Raw genomic sequence first — 17085 nt, forward strand, 5'->3', positions numbered from 1 at the left:
GAGGAGGATGTCTTCCCTGTAACGTACAGTGTTGAGATTGCCTGCAATGACAACAACCTCAGTCCGATGATACTGTGACACACCGCCCCAGACCATGACGGACCCTCCACCTCCAAATCGATCCCGCTCCAGAGTACAGGCCTCCGTGTAACGCTCATTCCTTTGACGATATACGTGAATCCGACCATCACCCCTGGTGAGACGCAACCGCGACTCATCAGTGAAGAGCACTTTTTGCCAGTCATGTCTGGTCCAGCAACAGTGGGTTTGTGCCCATAGGCGACGTTGTTGCCGGTGATGTCTGGTGAGGACCTGCCTTATAACAGGCCTACAAGCCCTCAGTCCAGCCTCTCTCAGCCTATTGCGGACAGTCTAAGCACTGATGGAAGGATTGTGCGTTCCTGGTGTAACTCGGGCAGTTGTTGTTGCCATCCTGTACCTGTCCCGCAGGTGTGATGTTCGGATGTACCGATCCTGTGCAGGTGTTACACATGGTCTGCCACTGCGAGGACGATGAGCTGTCCATCCTGTCTCCCTGTAGCGCTGTCTTAGGCGTCTCACAGTACGGACATTGCAATTTATTGCCCTGGCCACATCTGCAGTCCTCATGCCTCCTTGCAGCATGCCTAAGGCACGTTCACGCAGATGAGCAGGGACCCTGGGTTTCTTTCTTTTGGTGTTTTTCAGAGTCAGTAGAAAGGCCTCTTTAGTGTCCTAAGTTTTCATAACTGTGACCTTAATTGCTTACCGTCTGTAAGCTGTTAGTGTCTTAACGACTATTCCACAAGTGCGTGTTCATTAATTGTTTATGGTTCATTGAACAAGCATGGGAAACAGTTTAAACCCTTTACAATGAAGATCTGTGAAGTTATTTGGATTTTTTTCGAATTCTTTGAAAAACAGGGTCCTGATAAAGGGACATTTCTTTTTTTGCTGAGTTTAGTACGTGTTGAATCATCTTGAAAGAGAAATATGCACATTTTCTATTATTTCCCCTTAAATACTCCCCACCAGCCCCAGTAAATGATTCCTCAATAACCCTGGTGCTCAACTTTCCACTTCTGTCCACAGATGAGCCATGTTCCAATGAGCCAGTGGGGATCCAGTAGACTGTGTCACTGCTGTATTCATTACCAGTTTACATTTAGCATCTTCTGACACCATGTTCTCTATAGCGAAATGAAATGGGCTGCACTTGGCAGCCTGGTTTATGATGGTATGACCTCATAATTAATGGCTTTCACAGCTACACAGTTCAGTGTCTGGTTTGCAGCACATTTTGCTAAGCAATATTGACCTCCCCTGTTGCTGTACATTATTCAGAACGAACTTACAGGATGATAACAGTCCATCCTCATCTACATGTAATTACATGCTGAATTACAACTACAGTAAAGGAAGTGTATCAAGAATGTTAGAGCGAACACGTGTGCTTTTAAGTATTTTGTATTTTGAATGGTTTGAGTTTGAACCCAGGAAGATTGTGTATTTTAACAAATTAAACTAATCTGTCCCCTTTTTCTCGTTTATAGAGTCATTGGATGAGCTCACCACCATGGTGGTCAAGCTGTTTGGAGAGGTGGAGAACAAGAATGTACCTATCCCAGAGTTCCCTGAGCACCCCTTCCAGGAGGAGCACCTCAGGGTGAGCTCCTTAGTTTGCGCACACACACCACAGTTTCCGTTAGCCGACTTTTGGCCAAAGAATACATCAAATGTAAAGCCGATTAAAACTGTTGCTGTCCAAAATGATCTGGACAGCAACATTTCCATTACAGAATGTTTTTAATTAATTGATGGAAAGAAATACCAATCGTTTGACCGTCATGCTTATCGGGCTATAGGTTCATTTGTATAATTTTGTGGAATTAAATTGGCCTGTGTATTTTTGTTAGTCATCATGTATCTTCATCAACAGCTGTCACGTGCGCAGCGACGATTTTGAGCGGGATTTCTCAAATTCCTCAGTTGGTTGCTGCTGCAGTAAAACATGCTTTGATAAGCCCATTCATTGCGCAACAATCCTTAATGCAGTCACGTGTTAACAGTTTTGGTGCATGATTAAAAAGAGCTGCTATTTCTATTTCTCAGCTGGTAAAATTGAAGCGCGTCACCACCACTTTAGGAGCTTTTGATTAGAAACATTCGAAAAAAATTGGGGGGGAAGGAGCTAATGATCATTGATTCCTCTGGCTAATTTGGCTTTCTGGTGAAGTATTTTGAATGATTTTATTTATTTCTGTATAGACTGGAGTAATTATATAATAGACCAACCGTTATGGTTTTCATAACTTTCTTTCGTTGTCCAGAAGGCAAAGGCACAATCCTAGTCATATTAGCAACCAATCCAGTTTTTTGGATCTTTAGATTTCCCCTCTTTCGAACAGAGATTTTCATCTGTCATATATGGAACCACTATCAGGTCCGCTGTTGAGAATGGTGTGTTCCAGCAAATTGCATTTTGGCAAATGTTAGAATATTTGGCTTTGTTGCCTGCTTCATTACATGAGTGGCATGTGCTGTTATGCAGCATTACCATAATCTAAATATGATTTCTGTCATTCTGAGCACGGTGGGTGGACACCCCAAATGCATATGAGTCTGGTAAATTTCTTAAATGGCCTGTAAATCTATTCAGACCCCTTGACCTTTTCCACGTTTTGTTACGCTACAGCCTTATTATTCTAAAATGGATTAAATAGTTTTTTTCCCCTCATCAATCTACACACAATACCCCATAATGATGAAGCGAAAACAGGTTTGTAGAAATATTTGCAAATGTATTACAAATAAAAGTCATATCTTATTTACGTAAGTATTCAGACTCTTTGCAATGAGACTCGAAATTGAGCTCAGGTGCATCCTGTTTACATTGATCATCCTTGAGATGTTTCTACAACTTGATTTAAAAAAATATATAATACAAAAAATTGCAATCATTTCTGAACTTTTTTTGCTTTGTCATTATGGGTTATTGTGTGCAGGTTAATGAGGGGGGAAAACAATCCATTTTGAGAATAAGACTAATGTAAGAAAGTGGAAAAATTCAGAGGCTCTGAATACGCTCTGAATGCACTGTATGGTAGAATGTAGTACATACTACCATCGAATAGTTGTGCCACTGAGATCCTTTTAATAGCCTCAATTAAAATATCTACTTCCTAAATCCCCCCCCCCCCCCCCCCCCCACACACACAGCAATTCTACAAAGTGGTGCCTATCAAGGACATTAGGAACTTGTATGTGACGTTCCCCATCCCAGACCTGCAGAAGTACTACAAGTCCAACCCAGGCCACTACCTGGGCCACCTGATAGGCCACGAGGGCCCAGGGAGCCTGCTGTCCGAGCTCAAATCCAAAGGTAGGCCAGAGGGCTGGGATTGAATCTTAGTTAAGATTTAGGGCTTGATGGAATGGTAGAAATATTTGGGACTGTAATAAATTAAGAGTTTATACTGACAATACATTCTGTATATGTGTAGAATTGTTTATATTTGAATTGACAGCGGTGGCTATGCCCTTTATTCTTGTGCAGGCTGGGTGAACACACTGGTCGGCGGCCAGAAAGAGGGAGCGAAAGGCTTCATGTTTTTCATCATCAATGTGGACCTGACAGAGGAGGGACTCCGTAAGCATTTGGATCTCAGGGATTGTTTAGTTTTGTGTATTTTGTTCGTGGGTGTATGTGCCCACACCTTCAAGTCAGACAGGTGTTTGTCTGCGTGTGGTGGTTTCTGTTTCAACCCTGTAAGCTGAAGTGTCATTTGTTTCTGTAGTGCACGTGGATGACATCATCTTCCACATGTTCCAGTACATCCAGAAGCTGCGCACTGAGGGGCCTCAGGAGTGGGTCTTCCAGGAGTGCAAGGTGAATACTGCGCTGTAGTACCACTCACTTCTAATCTGTCTGAGCTCAGTCAACTCACTATACAGTGCATTCAGAAAGTTTTCAGATCCCTTTACTTTTTCCACATTTGGTATGTTACAGCCTTATTCTAAAATGTATATATTTTTTTATTCCCTTATCAATCTACACACACTACCGCATAATGACAAAGCAAAAACAGCTCTGGCTGGGCCACTCAAGGACATTCAGAGACCGAAGCCACTTCTGCGTTGTCTTGGCTGTGTGCTTAGGGTTGTTGTCCTGTTGGAAGGTGAACCTTTGCCCCGGTCTGAGGTCCTGAGCGTTCTGGAGCAGGTTTTCATCAAGGATCTCTTTGTACTTTGCTCCATTCATCTTTCTCTCGATCCTGACTAGTCTCCCAGTCCCTGCCGCTGAAAAACATACCCACAGCATGATGCTGCCACCACCATGCTTCACTGTAGGGATGGTGACAGGTTTTCTCCAGATGTGACGCTTGGCTTTATGGCCAAAGAGTTCAATATAGGTTTTATCAGACTATAGAATCTTGTTTCTCATGGTCTGAGAGTCCTTTAGGTACCTTTTGGCAAACTCCAAGCAGGCTGTCATGTGCCTTTTACTGAGGAGTGGCTTCTGTCTGGCCACTCTACCATAAAGGCCTGATTTACGGAGTGCTGCCGAGATGGTTGTCCTTCTGCAAGTTTCTCTCATCTCCACAGAGAAACTCTGGAAGTGAACATTGGTTTCTTGTTCACCTCCCTAAGGCCCTTCTCCCCCGATTGCTCAGTTTGGCCGGGCAACCAGCTTTTGGTCGTTCCAAACATGTTCTTGGGGACGTTCAATGCTGCAGAAATGTTTTGGTACCCTTCCCCAGATCTGTGCCTCGACACAATCCTGTCTCTGAGCTCTAAAGACAATTCATTTGACCTCATGGCTTGGTTTTTGCTCTGACATGCACTATCAACTGTGGGACCTTATATAGACAGGTGTGTGCCTTTCCAAATCATGTCCAATCAATTGAATTTACGAAAAGGTGGACTCCAATGAAGTTGTAGAAACATCTCAAGGATGTTCAATGGAAACAGGATGCATCTGAGCTCAATTTAGAGTATCATAGAAAAGGGTCTGTATACTTATGTAAATAAGTTATTTAGGTTTTTATTTTAATACATTTGCAAACATTTCTAAAAAAAAAAATGTTGCTTTGTCATTATGGGGTTTTGTGTGTAGATTGAGGAAATAAGTTAAGTTAATTTGATCAATTTTACAATAAGGCTGTAATGTAAAACAAAATGTGGGGGAAAAAATCAAGCGGTCTGAATACTTTCCAAATGCACTGAAGCTGTCTTAGAAGCCAGTGTATGTGTTGTCAGAAAACAATCCATCATTAACATTTTATGTATAGCCCTTTTTACTAACAAAATAAAATCAGAACCAAGACTGAGAAACTTACTCAAATAGGCCTTTTGCTATCCTCTTAGTTAAACTTCTGGTGTTTGTAACAGTACACGTGGATGAATTGTCTTGTGTCGCTCAATTCTCCATTGTATGTAATAGTACTCTATTTTCATGCGATTGACATGTGACTCGTCTCTCTTCTCCTCCACAGGACTTAAACACAGTGGCCTTCAGGTTCAAGGACAAGGAGCGGCCCCGTGGCTACACCTCCAAAGTGGCTGGATTACTTCACGTAGGTGGCGCTCTCCATTTCTTAAGGTCGTCTCCACAATGATGCATTGCACTTCCGTGGCTCCGTTTGATGACTATGTTGTCATCAGAGTGCCTTGTCTGCCAGTCTCTTATTTTGTGTATAAAGATTTATCGATTCAGCCCCAATCTAAATTAAACTGACATTCCTGCTAGTGTCAAAATATTATGGTATTAAGGTAGTCTGTCCAGTGTATTTTTTTTTTGTCTTTTGGGATTCATTCTTGTGTGCATCTTTTTTTTTGTGTGAAAATAAGCAGAGCACCAGTTCTGTATTCCTGTGCTCCAGTAAAGTGTTCCCCTGCATGTGTTAGTCAAAGGCCTCCCATTGTTAGCACCTAGACCAGTTTTTTTTTTTAATGGTCCTCTGTTTTGCAGTACTACCCTCTGGAGGAGATCCTAGCAGCAGAGTACCTGCTGGAAGACTTCAGGCCAGACCTGATAGAGATGGTCCTGGACAAGCTCAGGCCAGAATACGTCAGGTCAGTTGCAGCTCTTCACTGGGTCACTAACCCTGTTTGCTCTGCTCTCCTATACCATTTTCACGCTATTATGCCCATCCGGATGAACCATACTGCTGGCTTGGATAATTGAAAAAAAAAAAAATGTTTACATTCTTCATTCTAGCATTGTTTCAGCAACTGTGTTGGATGCAAAATCAGACCCGCGCAGTAAAGATTGTCTCAGCTAGGTCGGTTTTGCTCAGTAGTGTGACATGGGTACCTGATAATACACACTTACGACGCCTCTGTTTTGAAGAGCCTTTTGATAAACATGTTTGTAACTTCCTTGAAAAAGAGTACATTCATCAACTATCTACCCAGACACATTACTGATCTCAATGAAAGGCACAGAGGAATACTTTTTTATTTGATTCATTCTCCTTTCCTATGTTTCCCATCTTCTGGGGACTCTTTCTCCTTTTGTGTTAAGGATACACTTTTTTTTTGGGGGGGGGGGGCCTAGCTTTGAAATGTCCAGTATCTTGCTGCGATGCTTGCGATAAGTATATGGGTGTTTGAGCAGATGTTGCAGTCCATGGTTACAAAAATTCAGATAAATTGACACTGTTTTTAAAACATTTATTTAACCTTTATTTAACTAGGCAAGTCAGTTAGGAACAAATTGTTATTTACAATGACGGCCTACCAAAAGGCCTCCTGCGGGGAGGAGGGACTGGGATTATAAATAAATACAATCACAACAAGCGAGACAACATTACATAAAGAGAGACGACAACAGAGCAAGGCAGCAACACATGACAACACAGCGTGGTGACAACACCACATGGTAGCAGCACAAAACATGGCGCAAACATTATTGGGCACAGACAACAGCACAAAGGGCAAGAAGGTAGAGACGACAATACATCACGCAAAGCAGACACTGTCAGTAAGAGTGTCCAGTCTTTGAATGAAGAGATTGAGATAAAACTGGTCAGTTTTGTCGAGTGTTTGTTGCAGCTCGTTCCAGTCGCTAGCTGCAGCGAACTGAAAAGAGGAGCGACCCAGGGATGTGTGTGTTTTGGGGACCTTTTAACAGAATGTGACTGGCAGAACGGGGTGTTGTATGTGGAGGATGAGGGCTGCAGTAGATATCTCGGGGGGGGGGGGGGGGGTGAGGCCTAAGAGGGTTTTTATAAATAAGCATCAACAAGTGTGTCTTGCTGACGCTGAACATCAACTGAGAAGACTTGAATAACAACCAAACAAGGTCATACATGTTGTTATACAATCATTAGGCTTGTAGTGGAGCCATTCAGTCATGTCGTTAACCAGACAATCATGTAGGGTTAATCTAAATGTGATCTTACATTTCCCATTACACACTCCGTTTACAGTCATTTTCATGGCAGATTTACCTAAACTTTCCACTGTTGAATTAACTGCCAGAAAACTTACAGGAAGTGTTCTAACTAAAACACTGGGGGAGTTCAATAACACATTCTGCAGTATTACTACCACTACAATCGCTGCTTCTCCGCTTCAGTCACGACTAATACTACAGTCCCTACTTCTACTACTGATACTACTAGAATCAATGCTACCGTTGCTACAGTCACCACCACTACTGCTACTGCAGTACAAAACTACTACAACTTCTTCCACTACCATTTCAAATGCTTTTTAGACAGTTGAAGCAAGCACACATTTTCTTTGGGAAATGTAACTTTTCTAGTTATCACATTGGCTGGCTATCTGCACCACTTATCTGTTTTAATCACGTTGACCCTACACATTGTAATTGACTGGAGCCTCCCGAACATCCTATCCCCAGTGTTTTATTATACAGTCGAGTCGTAATGGCAGCTAAAAATCTAACGCCAGCTGCTCAGGGAAAATGGAGTGTGTATATAACTCCTAACCGGTCTGACGTGGGTTTATAAATGCTGATCATAATGAAGCCCGTCTGTGTTTGTCCTCCCGTCTGCAGAGTCGCAGTCGTCTCAAAGTCGTTCGAAGGGCAGACGGACAAGACGGAGGAATGGTACGGGACTCACTACAAACAGGAGCCCATATCTGAAGAGATCCTCAAGGTGAGACTGACACGCATTCAAACTCGACAGTTTTTCCATATATTCATCACCCTGTGGCCTTTCCTTGATTTCACACGTCCTCTCCTCATACTCAATATGCGTTGTAGGAGATCAGATGTTCCTCCTCCTCCTTCGGTGCAGGAAAGGAAATGGGGACACAATGAAATAGGCCAGATCTAAGATTTACCCTGACTGGGCATCTTTGTAAATCGTCCACTGGCAATGCTTGAAGGAATCTTCAATCCATCCACTTGCTGTCACACATTCCAACATAATCTAAGGTTTATCATGCCATGAGTAAGAAAACAAATGGCTTACGGGTAAGGTGCTGTTGAGCCACAGTCAACACCCCAGTGGTGAGTGATGTTTAAAGCTGCAGATGTTTGCTCAAGAGTTTGCTGACTTTTTTTCCCTACTCAGTGTAAAAGCAGGGTTAGGATGGAAATGTAAGAAGTTTTGGACAAGTCCATTTGCAGGCAGACTGACACTAGCACTGTGAATGTTGTCCAATTCACCTTTCTGAAACAATGCCCAGGGCCACAAACTCCCCTGAGCTTATGAGGTTCCAAAAGCAGAAAAAGCTTTTGTGGAAGGCTTTAATACTCCCAAAGCCAACGCTGTACATTTCATGACCTTTTAGTGGTGTCTTGCTCCTAAAGGTTTTCATACAACTATCTAACCACAGTCTATGGATGTTTTTTTTAAGGAATCTGCCTGGTGTTTTTTAGGAATGAGCAGCATCCAGATTTTCACACCTTTTTATACTGTCCTTATGCCATACCAGGGTATACGGTGTTAACGGCGTAGGTCACAAGGTGGCGCTTTTTGTTTTCAAACTAAAAAAATGTTTTAAAAATAATGTCTATTACCAGAATGCTAACAAAGTACTAGAGAATTCCCATAGCGGATGCTAGCTAAATGCTAATGACCTCAAGCGAACAAACTATACTGAACAAAAATATAAGCGCAACAAGTAAAGTGTTGGTCCCATGTATCATGAGCTGAAATAAAAGGTCCCCGAAATGTTCCATAAGCACAAAAAGCTAATTTCTCTCAATTTTGTGCACATATTTGTTTACATCCCTATTAGTGAGCATTTTTCCTTTGCCAAGAAAATCCATCCACCTGACAAGTGTGGCATATCATAGAGCTGATTGAACAGCATGATCATTACACAGGTGCACCTTGTGCTGGGAACAATAAAAGGCCCCTCTAAAATGTGCAGTTTTGCCACACAATGCCACAGATGTCTCAAGTTTTGAGGGAGCGTGTAATTGGCATGCTGACTGCAGGAATGTCCACCAGAGCTGTTGCCAGAGAATTCGATGTTAATTTCTCTACCATAAGCCATCTCCAACATCATTTTGGAGAATTTGGCAGTACTTCTACCGCAGACCACATTTAACCATGGAAGCCCAGGACCTCCACATCTGGCTTTTTCACCGGTGGGATCATCTGAGACCAGCCACCCAGACAGCTGATGAAACGGAGGAGTATTACTGTCTGTGGGGAAAAACAAATTCTGATTGACTGGGCCTGGCTCTACAGTGGCTGGGGGTGCAGCCATGGAGGGCAGAGGCCCACTCACTTGGGAGCTAGACCCACCCATGGCTGCGCCCCTGCCCAGTGGTGAAATTCATAGATTAGGGCCTAATTTATTTCAGTTGACTGATATCTATCTATAGTTAGTAAAATTGTTGCATTTATATTTTTGTTCAGTATATTTACAAAGACAGACAATCCAGCTCAAGTTATACAAGTACAGTGCTATCGGAAAGTATTCAGACCCCTTGACTTTTTCCACGTTTTGTTAGGTTACAGCCTTATTCTAAAATGGATAAGACATTTTTTTTAAGTCCTCATCAATCTACACACAATACCCCATAATGACAAAGCGAAAACATGTTTTTATACATTGCGAATGTGTGTATATATATATATATAACAGAAATACATTATTTACATAAGCCTGGAGAGGCCTGAAAATAGCTGTGCAGAGACGCTCCCTATCCACTGACAGAGCTTGAGTGGATCTGCATAGAAGAATGGGATAAACTCCCCAAATACAGGTGTGCCAAGCTTGTAGCATCATACCCAAGAAGACTCGAGGCTGTAAACTTTCCGAATGCACTGTATTTCAGAAGTCTACTCCGTTTGCTACACGCACAAAACAAATATTAGACAGCGGGGATATTGATCCTGGACGGAGAGTTGTTTCTGCTGTTGAGAACCTGTCAACTTGTGCTGACTCATGAAGCTTAGCTCTCTTTGTAAACCAAACGTGACTGGCTCAGCTGTTCTGGTGAACTACGGTAAGCTTCATAATGAAAAATGTGACTGTTGTAATTAAGAACGCGATCTGTTATCTCGTAACCTATAGATATTTCCTTAAGAAGCTTGACGGTATTGAAAATGATACCATGTGTGCGGTAAAAGTTCAATTTAATAGCTCGAGCATTCATTTGCTTAAGTCACTGAAAACAACAGGCGCTTATTAGAGACCGAATTATATTTGAGTCAGGGATCTATTTCCTTAATGCCCACAGCTTTTGCTCATTTGCATAGTTAATTGTTTAATTCCATCATTCACTTCCAGCATTTTAATACATGTCATTTACACATTAGCTAGGTTTCCATCCAACAGATTTTCATGCAAATATTCAAAAATCTGCATAAACCACATTTTCCACACCAAAGATGGTTCCATCAAACTCACTTATTGCAGATAAAAGGCTGTGTGATGACGTAGTGCACATAAAAATACCTTTTGTGGTTAAATTCCCATGTACCGAAATGGAAATATTGAAATGGATTTCAATCGCATTTTCAACTCTGCTGATGGTTTTGTCACGAACTGTTGCGTTATAGAAAATGTGCCTACTCTGGTCTTGGGACTTGCGCCTGGTGCTAGGCTACCTATATTATAAAATTAATATAATTTGTTTGTCAAACGGGAGCCAAGCATCGATCATCATGCCACAATAATAAGACCCTTGATTTTTATTGGAAAAGAACATTGAGCTCATTACCCTGTGAAGTTAGTTTATTTATTTAATCTGTAGCCATTTCTCGCATAATTATTTTACCGACACACAATGATCACATCGTCGAACGAGCATTGTCTGTTGGTTATTATGCATTTCCTGTTTCCATCAGCCCAGTAGTGACTTTTCATGCGTCAGATAATTCAGCCGCATGAAATGGTTGGTGGGAAACATGGTTACTGTCATGTTTCTTTTGTCTAAGTATGTCTCTATTTCGGGGTAGTAAAAAAAAAACTTCCTTGACAGAATAATTATTTTTCTCATTTACTGCAGTGCTTTATTTTGCAGTTCTTTATTTTGCCGCTAGAGGGCAATCGGCCAATTTTCTGTGGGTCTGTACTACAGAAGTTTACTGTTTTTTGTTGTTGTGCTCGTTAGTTAGCAGTTCACAGCTGCTAGCAGTTTTCTTATTGACGCTAAACAGATTGCAATATGAGTCATCACTGAATTATTTAATGTAACAAATCAAACATTTAACCTTTGTAAACAATTCATTTAGACCTGGCGTTTATTTGCTGAAATGTGTACTGTTGCCTGACTATTTAAAAGGCACAGGTGACTATTTGAGACAGCGTTTTAATATACATTTTTTTTGTATTTCAAAATACCTGCGTATTTAATTTATTTGATTTTACCAGGCAAGTCAGTTAAGAACAAATTCTTTTTTTCAATGACGGCCTTGTTCAGGGGCAGAACGACAGATTTGTACCTTGTCAGCTCGGGGATTCGAACTTGCAACCTTTCGGTTACTAGCCCAACGCTCTAACCACTAGGCTACCCTACACGGTATACTGTCGAAGCCTCGTGTGTAATCCCTTTGGTCGTCACTGGACATACTTGGTCATGTAGAATCTGCCATGGACAGTTGGTCTGGAGAAAAACTACCCATTGCATCATCTATAGTTCATTGGCTATAGTTGGATAGGTGTGTAGAAGCCTTTAGTCACCTATCAATAAATTCCATACCTAACCCTTGACTGAGCAAGGAGGACTCGCTAACTCGTCTGTGTGTTTCAGAAATGGGGAAACGCCGACTTCAATGGCAAGTTCAAGCTACCCATGAAGAACGAGTTCATTCCTACCAACTTTGATATCTACCCTCTGGAGAAAGACTCACCCTCCGCCCCAACTCTAATCAAGGTAAGCCTCGCTCTGGATAAGAGCATCTGCTAAATTACTCAAATGTAAAATGGCGGGATGTTGCATTATCATTCGCCAAGAAGCTGACAGACCTGAACGGCGTAGCTGCATGTTTCAAGTGTCTGAATCTGTTCATAAGCTTTCGTATGGTAATGAGGAAATGGTGACTGAATTGAGCTGTTCAGTATTTCGTAGGCCAGCTGTCGTTGTTAAGGTGTTCAGATCAGAGGACGTGCGTGGTGGTAACTACTGCTGATCGATTTGGAGTCTCTTGTGGAACAACTCTTTTGAGCTAAGCTTCGGTATTTCATTTTGGGCTGCTGTTCACCCCCAATAAAGTACAAAGGCAGTAGTAGAGGTTTGATCGATCTCTTTTCAAAGCAAGTATATGATGATATCAGACTGCCCAACTTTTCGCAAGCCCCTTATCAATGGCACCTGCTGCTAATGCTCATCTTACCATGTTATTTTTTTCTAGGACACTGCTATGAGCAAGGTGTGGTTCAAGCAGGATGACAAGTTTTTCCTACCAAAGGCATGCCTGAACTTTGAGTTCTTCAGGTTGGTAGACAAACCACAGCCGTTGAAGTGTATGAGATGATGATGTGATATGTAATGTGATTTAAACTTTTGTCTTGTTTTCCTCATACAACCTGTTGTAGTTATAGTACTCAAATACTGCAGTTTGAAATCATATTACAAAGAACCCCATGGAACCCCACTTGTCCTGGTGATCCTTAATTTTGAATGAAGGCAACACTAACTGTTTTTCAAGGAGAGCAAATTGGAGGGAGAGTTCTAACTGTGGCGTTGTAGCTACTGTGTCATTTACCACTGCCATTTTCTCTACAGCCCGTTTGCGTATGTGGACCCCATACATTGTAACATGGCCTATTTGTACCTGGAGCTCCTCAAAGACTCCCTCAACGAGTATGCATATGCAGCCGAGCTAGCAGGCTTGAACTATGACCTCCAAAATACCATCTATGGGATGTATGTAAGTATCCTAATTTCCCATCGCCCTCACGTCGCCGCGACCCCAAACCCACCCGTTCCTCCCTCAACCTGGGCCTTCGTGTCAGCCTCATCCTCTTCATCTTTTCTTTCCCCCTCCCTCTCAAATCACCTCGTCGGAAACGCTAGAGATGTCGGTTTCCCGTTCGTGCTGGCACTGTTTTGGATTTGAATGTAAATTGTAATCTGGTAAAGTAGTTCCCTGTCAGAAAGAGGAACAGTATTTTTCTATCAAAACTCTTGGGAAATGGACACCTCAAGATGCGTCCACACTATAAGTAGTGGCCTTAGCGACAAAGTACTCCGTCCCTCCTTGGTGGACAGAAAGGCCGGTCGCGAGGCTGCATATACATACTCTTCTTTATCAGTTTCCTCACCCTGCTCTCTGTCCTTTTTTGACAACCTCATCCCACCTCCCCCACCCAACACTCATGTCTTCTTTTTGTTTGTCTTTTTTGTTTTGTTTTGTTAGTCGCTACCTATACTCAGACCCCCTGCACTGCAACATGACCTACCTGTTTCTCAGGTTATTGAAGGATGATTTAAAAGAGTATACATATGCAGCCCGCCTTGCCGGGCTGGTCTATGGCATAGCCTCAGGGATGAATGCCATCCTCGTAAGTACAGCGTCCGTCTGTCTGCCCCCCTAATGGCTAGGGGGACGAGGGAGGGCACCAGCTTGAAGCTTTGAGTGTGCAGGACTGGCTTTATCGTTCCCCTCTATCTACGTCCTCTTTCTGTGTGTGTTTGTGTGTTAGTCTGTCTGTAGGAAGATGGGAAGGTACTAGAGCCTCCCTCCCCTTCCTATTAGTGGTGGGAAGTTCAACTCTTTTTACTGACTCTGGTCTTTTCAACTCATTCAGTGTAAAGAACAAATCTTTATAATGTTATTCATTTGATTCAGTAATGCCCAGAGCATGCAGTTCCCCCTACTGTTGAAAGATGAAGTAAAGATTCATGATTCTACAAGCCACTTGTTCACCATAGGGGGCTTCTTGGAGCCTTCATTGGTGACTGAGACTTTTATACAAGTGTACTTATAAAAATGTACATTTTGTTGATTGCTAGGCATACAAATACAGTTACTTCTTACCTTTTTTTTGAAAAGGTCTAGTTGTGACCGCAACCGGACTAGATTGTCAACAACTCTTGGCGGAATGCAATTGCTTGACTACCGCGAGAGAGCAGCACAATATCGTTCACGAACTGCAGCAGCCCTCCGAAGGAGTTTGTTGAGCAGAGGCAGGCTGTGTATGTTTTGGTTCTACAAAGCTGTGTCCATCGATTAAAATTCTATAATCAATTCATTTGCATTCATTCTTGCCCCATGCGATCAATTATCAGTTCTAAACATGACATTTCCTTCTATGTTGCCTGCAGCATGACCTATTTTCCTGCGCGTATGTATAATAGACAGTTGGTGGTGGTTGGAGCATGTCTCCGGAGCAGCCAGCAGGTCAAACTAACAACTAAAATGAACGAGTCTTGAGTCAGTAAAAAGTTGTTAAAAAATAAATCATATTTTGTCCACGGCACATCACTACTTCTGATGTCCTGTCTATGTGCCCACTTGTGGTTTCACTGCAAGGATAGCCAAATCTAGTCCTCAAGGCATGCCGTTTAACTGATATGAAGTTAATATTCAACTTTCCATTCATCAAATACTTCTCTGGTAATATGGACTAAATTCTACTGATGGTGTATATTTGAATCCAGACCTTATCAGCACACTGCCTGTCTTGAAAGACACACGTTTGGCTTTGTTGATTTCACTGAATCACTCCCAAAACACACCACAACTAATACACCCAGATAGAACTTCATACATTCTGTCACATTTCGTTTAGTTTATTTTAATGCATCGTTAGCAGCCAGTTTGAAACTCCATTTGCTGTCAATATCAGCCAGGTAGTAGAACAATGTCTCCTTCACAAGTCATAAAGGAATAAAGCCAAACATTGCTTATCCTCTGACAAATGTATAGGTACTGTGAAATTCTGCTGACTCGTGATTCCAAAAGCAAGTTACAGACTGGAGCTGGCACTGTACGCATAGCTAATAGCGTTTGCAAGCTTTTCTTTTTAAACATTTGCCCTCTAAAAACTATTTTCAGAGGTTAGTATGGAAGTGAGGTGTTGGTATGTGTCTGTAAAATTGCGAATCAAGATTCCCAATGTGCTTGTCTTTCACTGCTCATCTGTATCTTTTGGTTTGTGGTGCTTTGGTTTCACTCTTTAACTTAAGCAACTAACTAATTGCACGACTGACGTTTGCCTAACATCCAAACTTAGGCCCACATCTGTGAAATAATAGCTTGTGTGCAGAATAAAGCGGTCTTAGTTACGAGAATATTTTTTTGCTTGCTTATTAGAAACGTATTCACTGCTGTTATGCGATGTCAAGGTCATAAATAAGACTACTTAAGAATAGGATTATACATTTTACATAGGCTAATCACTCATGGGTTGATGCTACATACGTAGGAAATTATTACTTTAATTCTACATTCCGGCCAATCACACATGCCTTGCTAACTGTGTGGATGGAGTGTTTTTTTCCTCCTATATTAGCTCTTCCAAGCTTCAGGGGTAATAGAGTTGAGTCAGCACAAACTGGCTGTGGGCTCATCAAGGGTAATGATGTTGGAAGAGATTAGAGTTAACTGGTGTCAGTTAGTGTGTGTGTGTGTGTCGGGGAGGGAGAAGGTGATTTGCGAGAGCACAACGCTGTAGCCCGAGGGTATTGCGGGTTCATGAAGGGGCCAGAAGGTTTGGAGGATGCAAAGCGGGGTTTCATGTGACCTTGACCGGGCTCCGATCACGTACAGTTTGACACACTACAGTCCACATGCATACACACAACCACTCACTTGCATCACTTATTGGTAGCCTGTCACTGAGCTAGATGAATAAGGGGAAATGCATTTGCAGTAGATTGTAATGCACAACGCATGCTGTGTAGACCTTGAGGGAAGAGTTGAGTAGTTAACTACAGCCCCATAAGGATGTGGCGGTCATTACATTTTGTCAGCCGGTGATTGCCATGCAAATATCTGACGGACTTGCGGTAATTGACTGTTAATTAACATAAGCATGTTTAGCATCTCCGGCTTCCACACACAACCTACAAGCCACTGATGTGGACCTTTTTTTGTTTTTGTTGAGCATTTTACATTGTAAAGTCTAATAAATCTATTTCATGTAGCCTACACGTCACAATATAACCATTATTTATTTCAGGCAGGTCTAAAGAAACACGATATGAAGAAAATGTAGCCTATTTCAGAAGAACAGAATAGATAGAATATTCTGAGTCGTCCTTAATGCAGGCCCTGATCTGGCTATGGCCGTGGGCTACACTAGTTCCTTTAGCAGCCCGAAATCTGCTTATAATTCCCGTGGGATGATTTTATAGCAAGGACAATACAATTGAACATAGTTGAATAAAATATAAAGGATATTTTTCCCCTGAACGATGCGGCTGTTCCGTGTTGAGCGACTAACCAAGAGAACAGGTCCTCCTCATATGCTCCATTTTAGTTATTTAAGCAACTTTAGTTCTGATACAAACGTTAGGCCATACGTTTTGCTTTCTAATACATTCTAAGGCCATAGCCGTGGGAAGATGTTTGGGGGTGCTGCCCGCGCTGCAGACGTCTATATCGGTCCGCTAATACAGGACTAGTAAAGGCCCAGTGCACTTCTTTTGAGAGATTATTTTATTATGATTTGTTTGGGGGGTTGCTTCATCACCCGTACTTCCCGCGCTATGTCTAAGGC

At 42.1% G+C, this 17085-nt stretch overlaps 1 protein-coding gene across 2 annotated transcripts in view; it reads left to right on the plus strand.

Moving 5' to 3' along the window:
• Positions 1–17085, plus strand: part of LOC106604847 (insulin-degrading enzyme) — a 43990-nt gene that overhangs the window by 14978 nt on the left and 11927 nt on the right. The window contains exons 6-15 of one of the 2 annotated variants that reach the window (XM_014199905.3): positions 1533–1645; positions 3199–3361; positions 3536–3628; positions 3777–3868; positions 5475–5555; positions 5951–6054; positions 8006–8108; positions 12170–12292; positions 12771–12853; positions 13145–13289. In XM_014199905.3, the coding sequence (XP_014055380.2) occupies positions 1533–1645; positions 3199–3361; positions 3536–3628; positions 3777–3868; positions 5475–5555; positions 5951–6054; positions 8006–8108; positions 12170–12292; positions 12771–12853; positions 13145–13289 (1100 nt within the window). Of the gene's footprint in view, positions 1–1532; positions 1646–3198; positions 3362–3535; positions 3629–3776; positions 3869–5474; positions 5556–5950; positions 6055–8005; positions 8109–12169; positions 12293–12770; positions 12854–13144; positions 13290–13778; positions 13924–17085 lie in introns of both variants that reach the window. The other variant, XM_014199914.3, reaches the window with a different exon arrangement.

The sequence above is a fragment of the Salmo salar genome, chromosome 01, assembly GCF_965601325.2.
Source record: "Salmo salar chromosome 01, fSalSal1, whole genome shotgun sequence".
Lineage (NCBI taxonomy): Eukaryota > Metazoa > Chordata > Actinopteri > Salmoniformes > Salmonidae > Salmo > Salmo salar.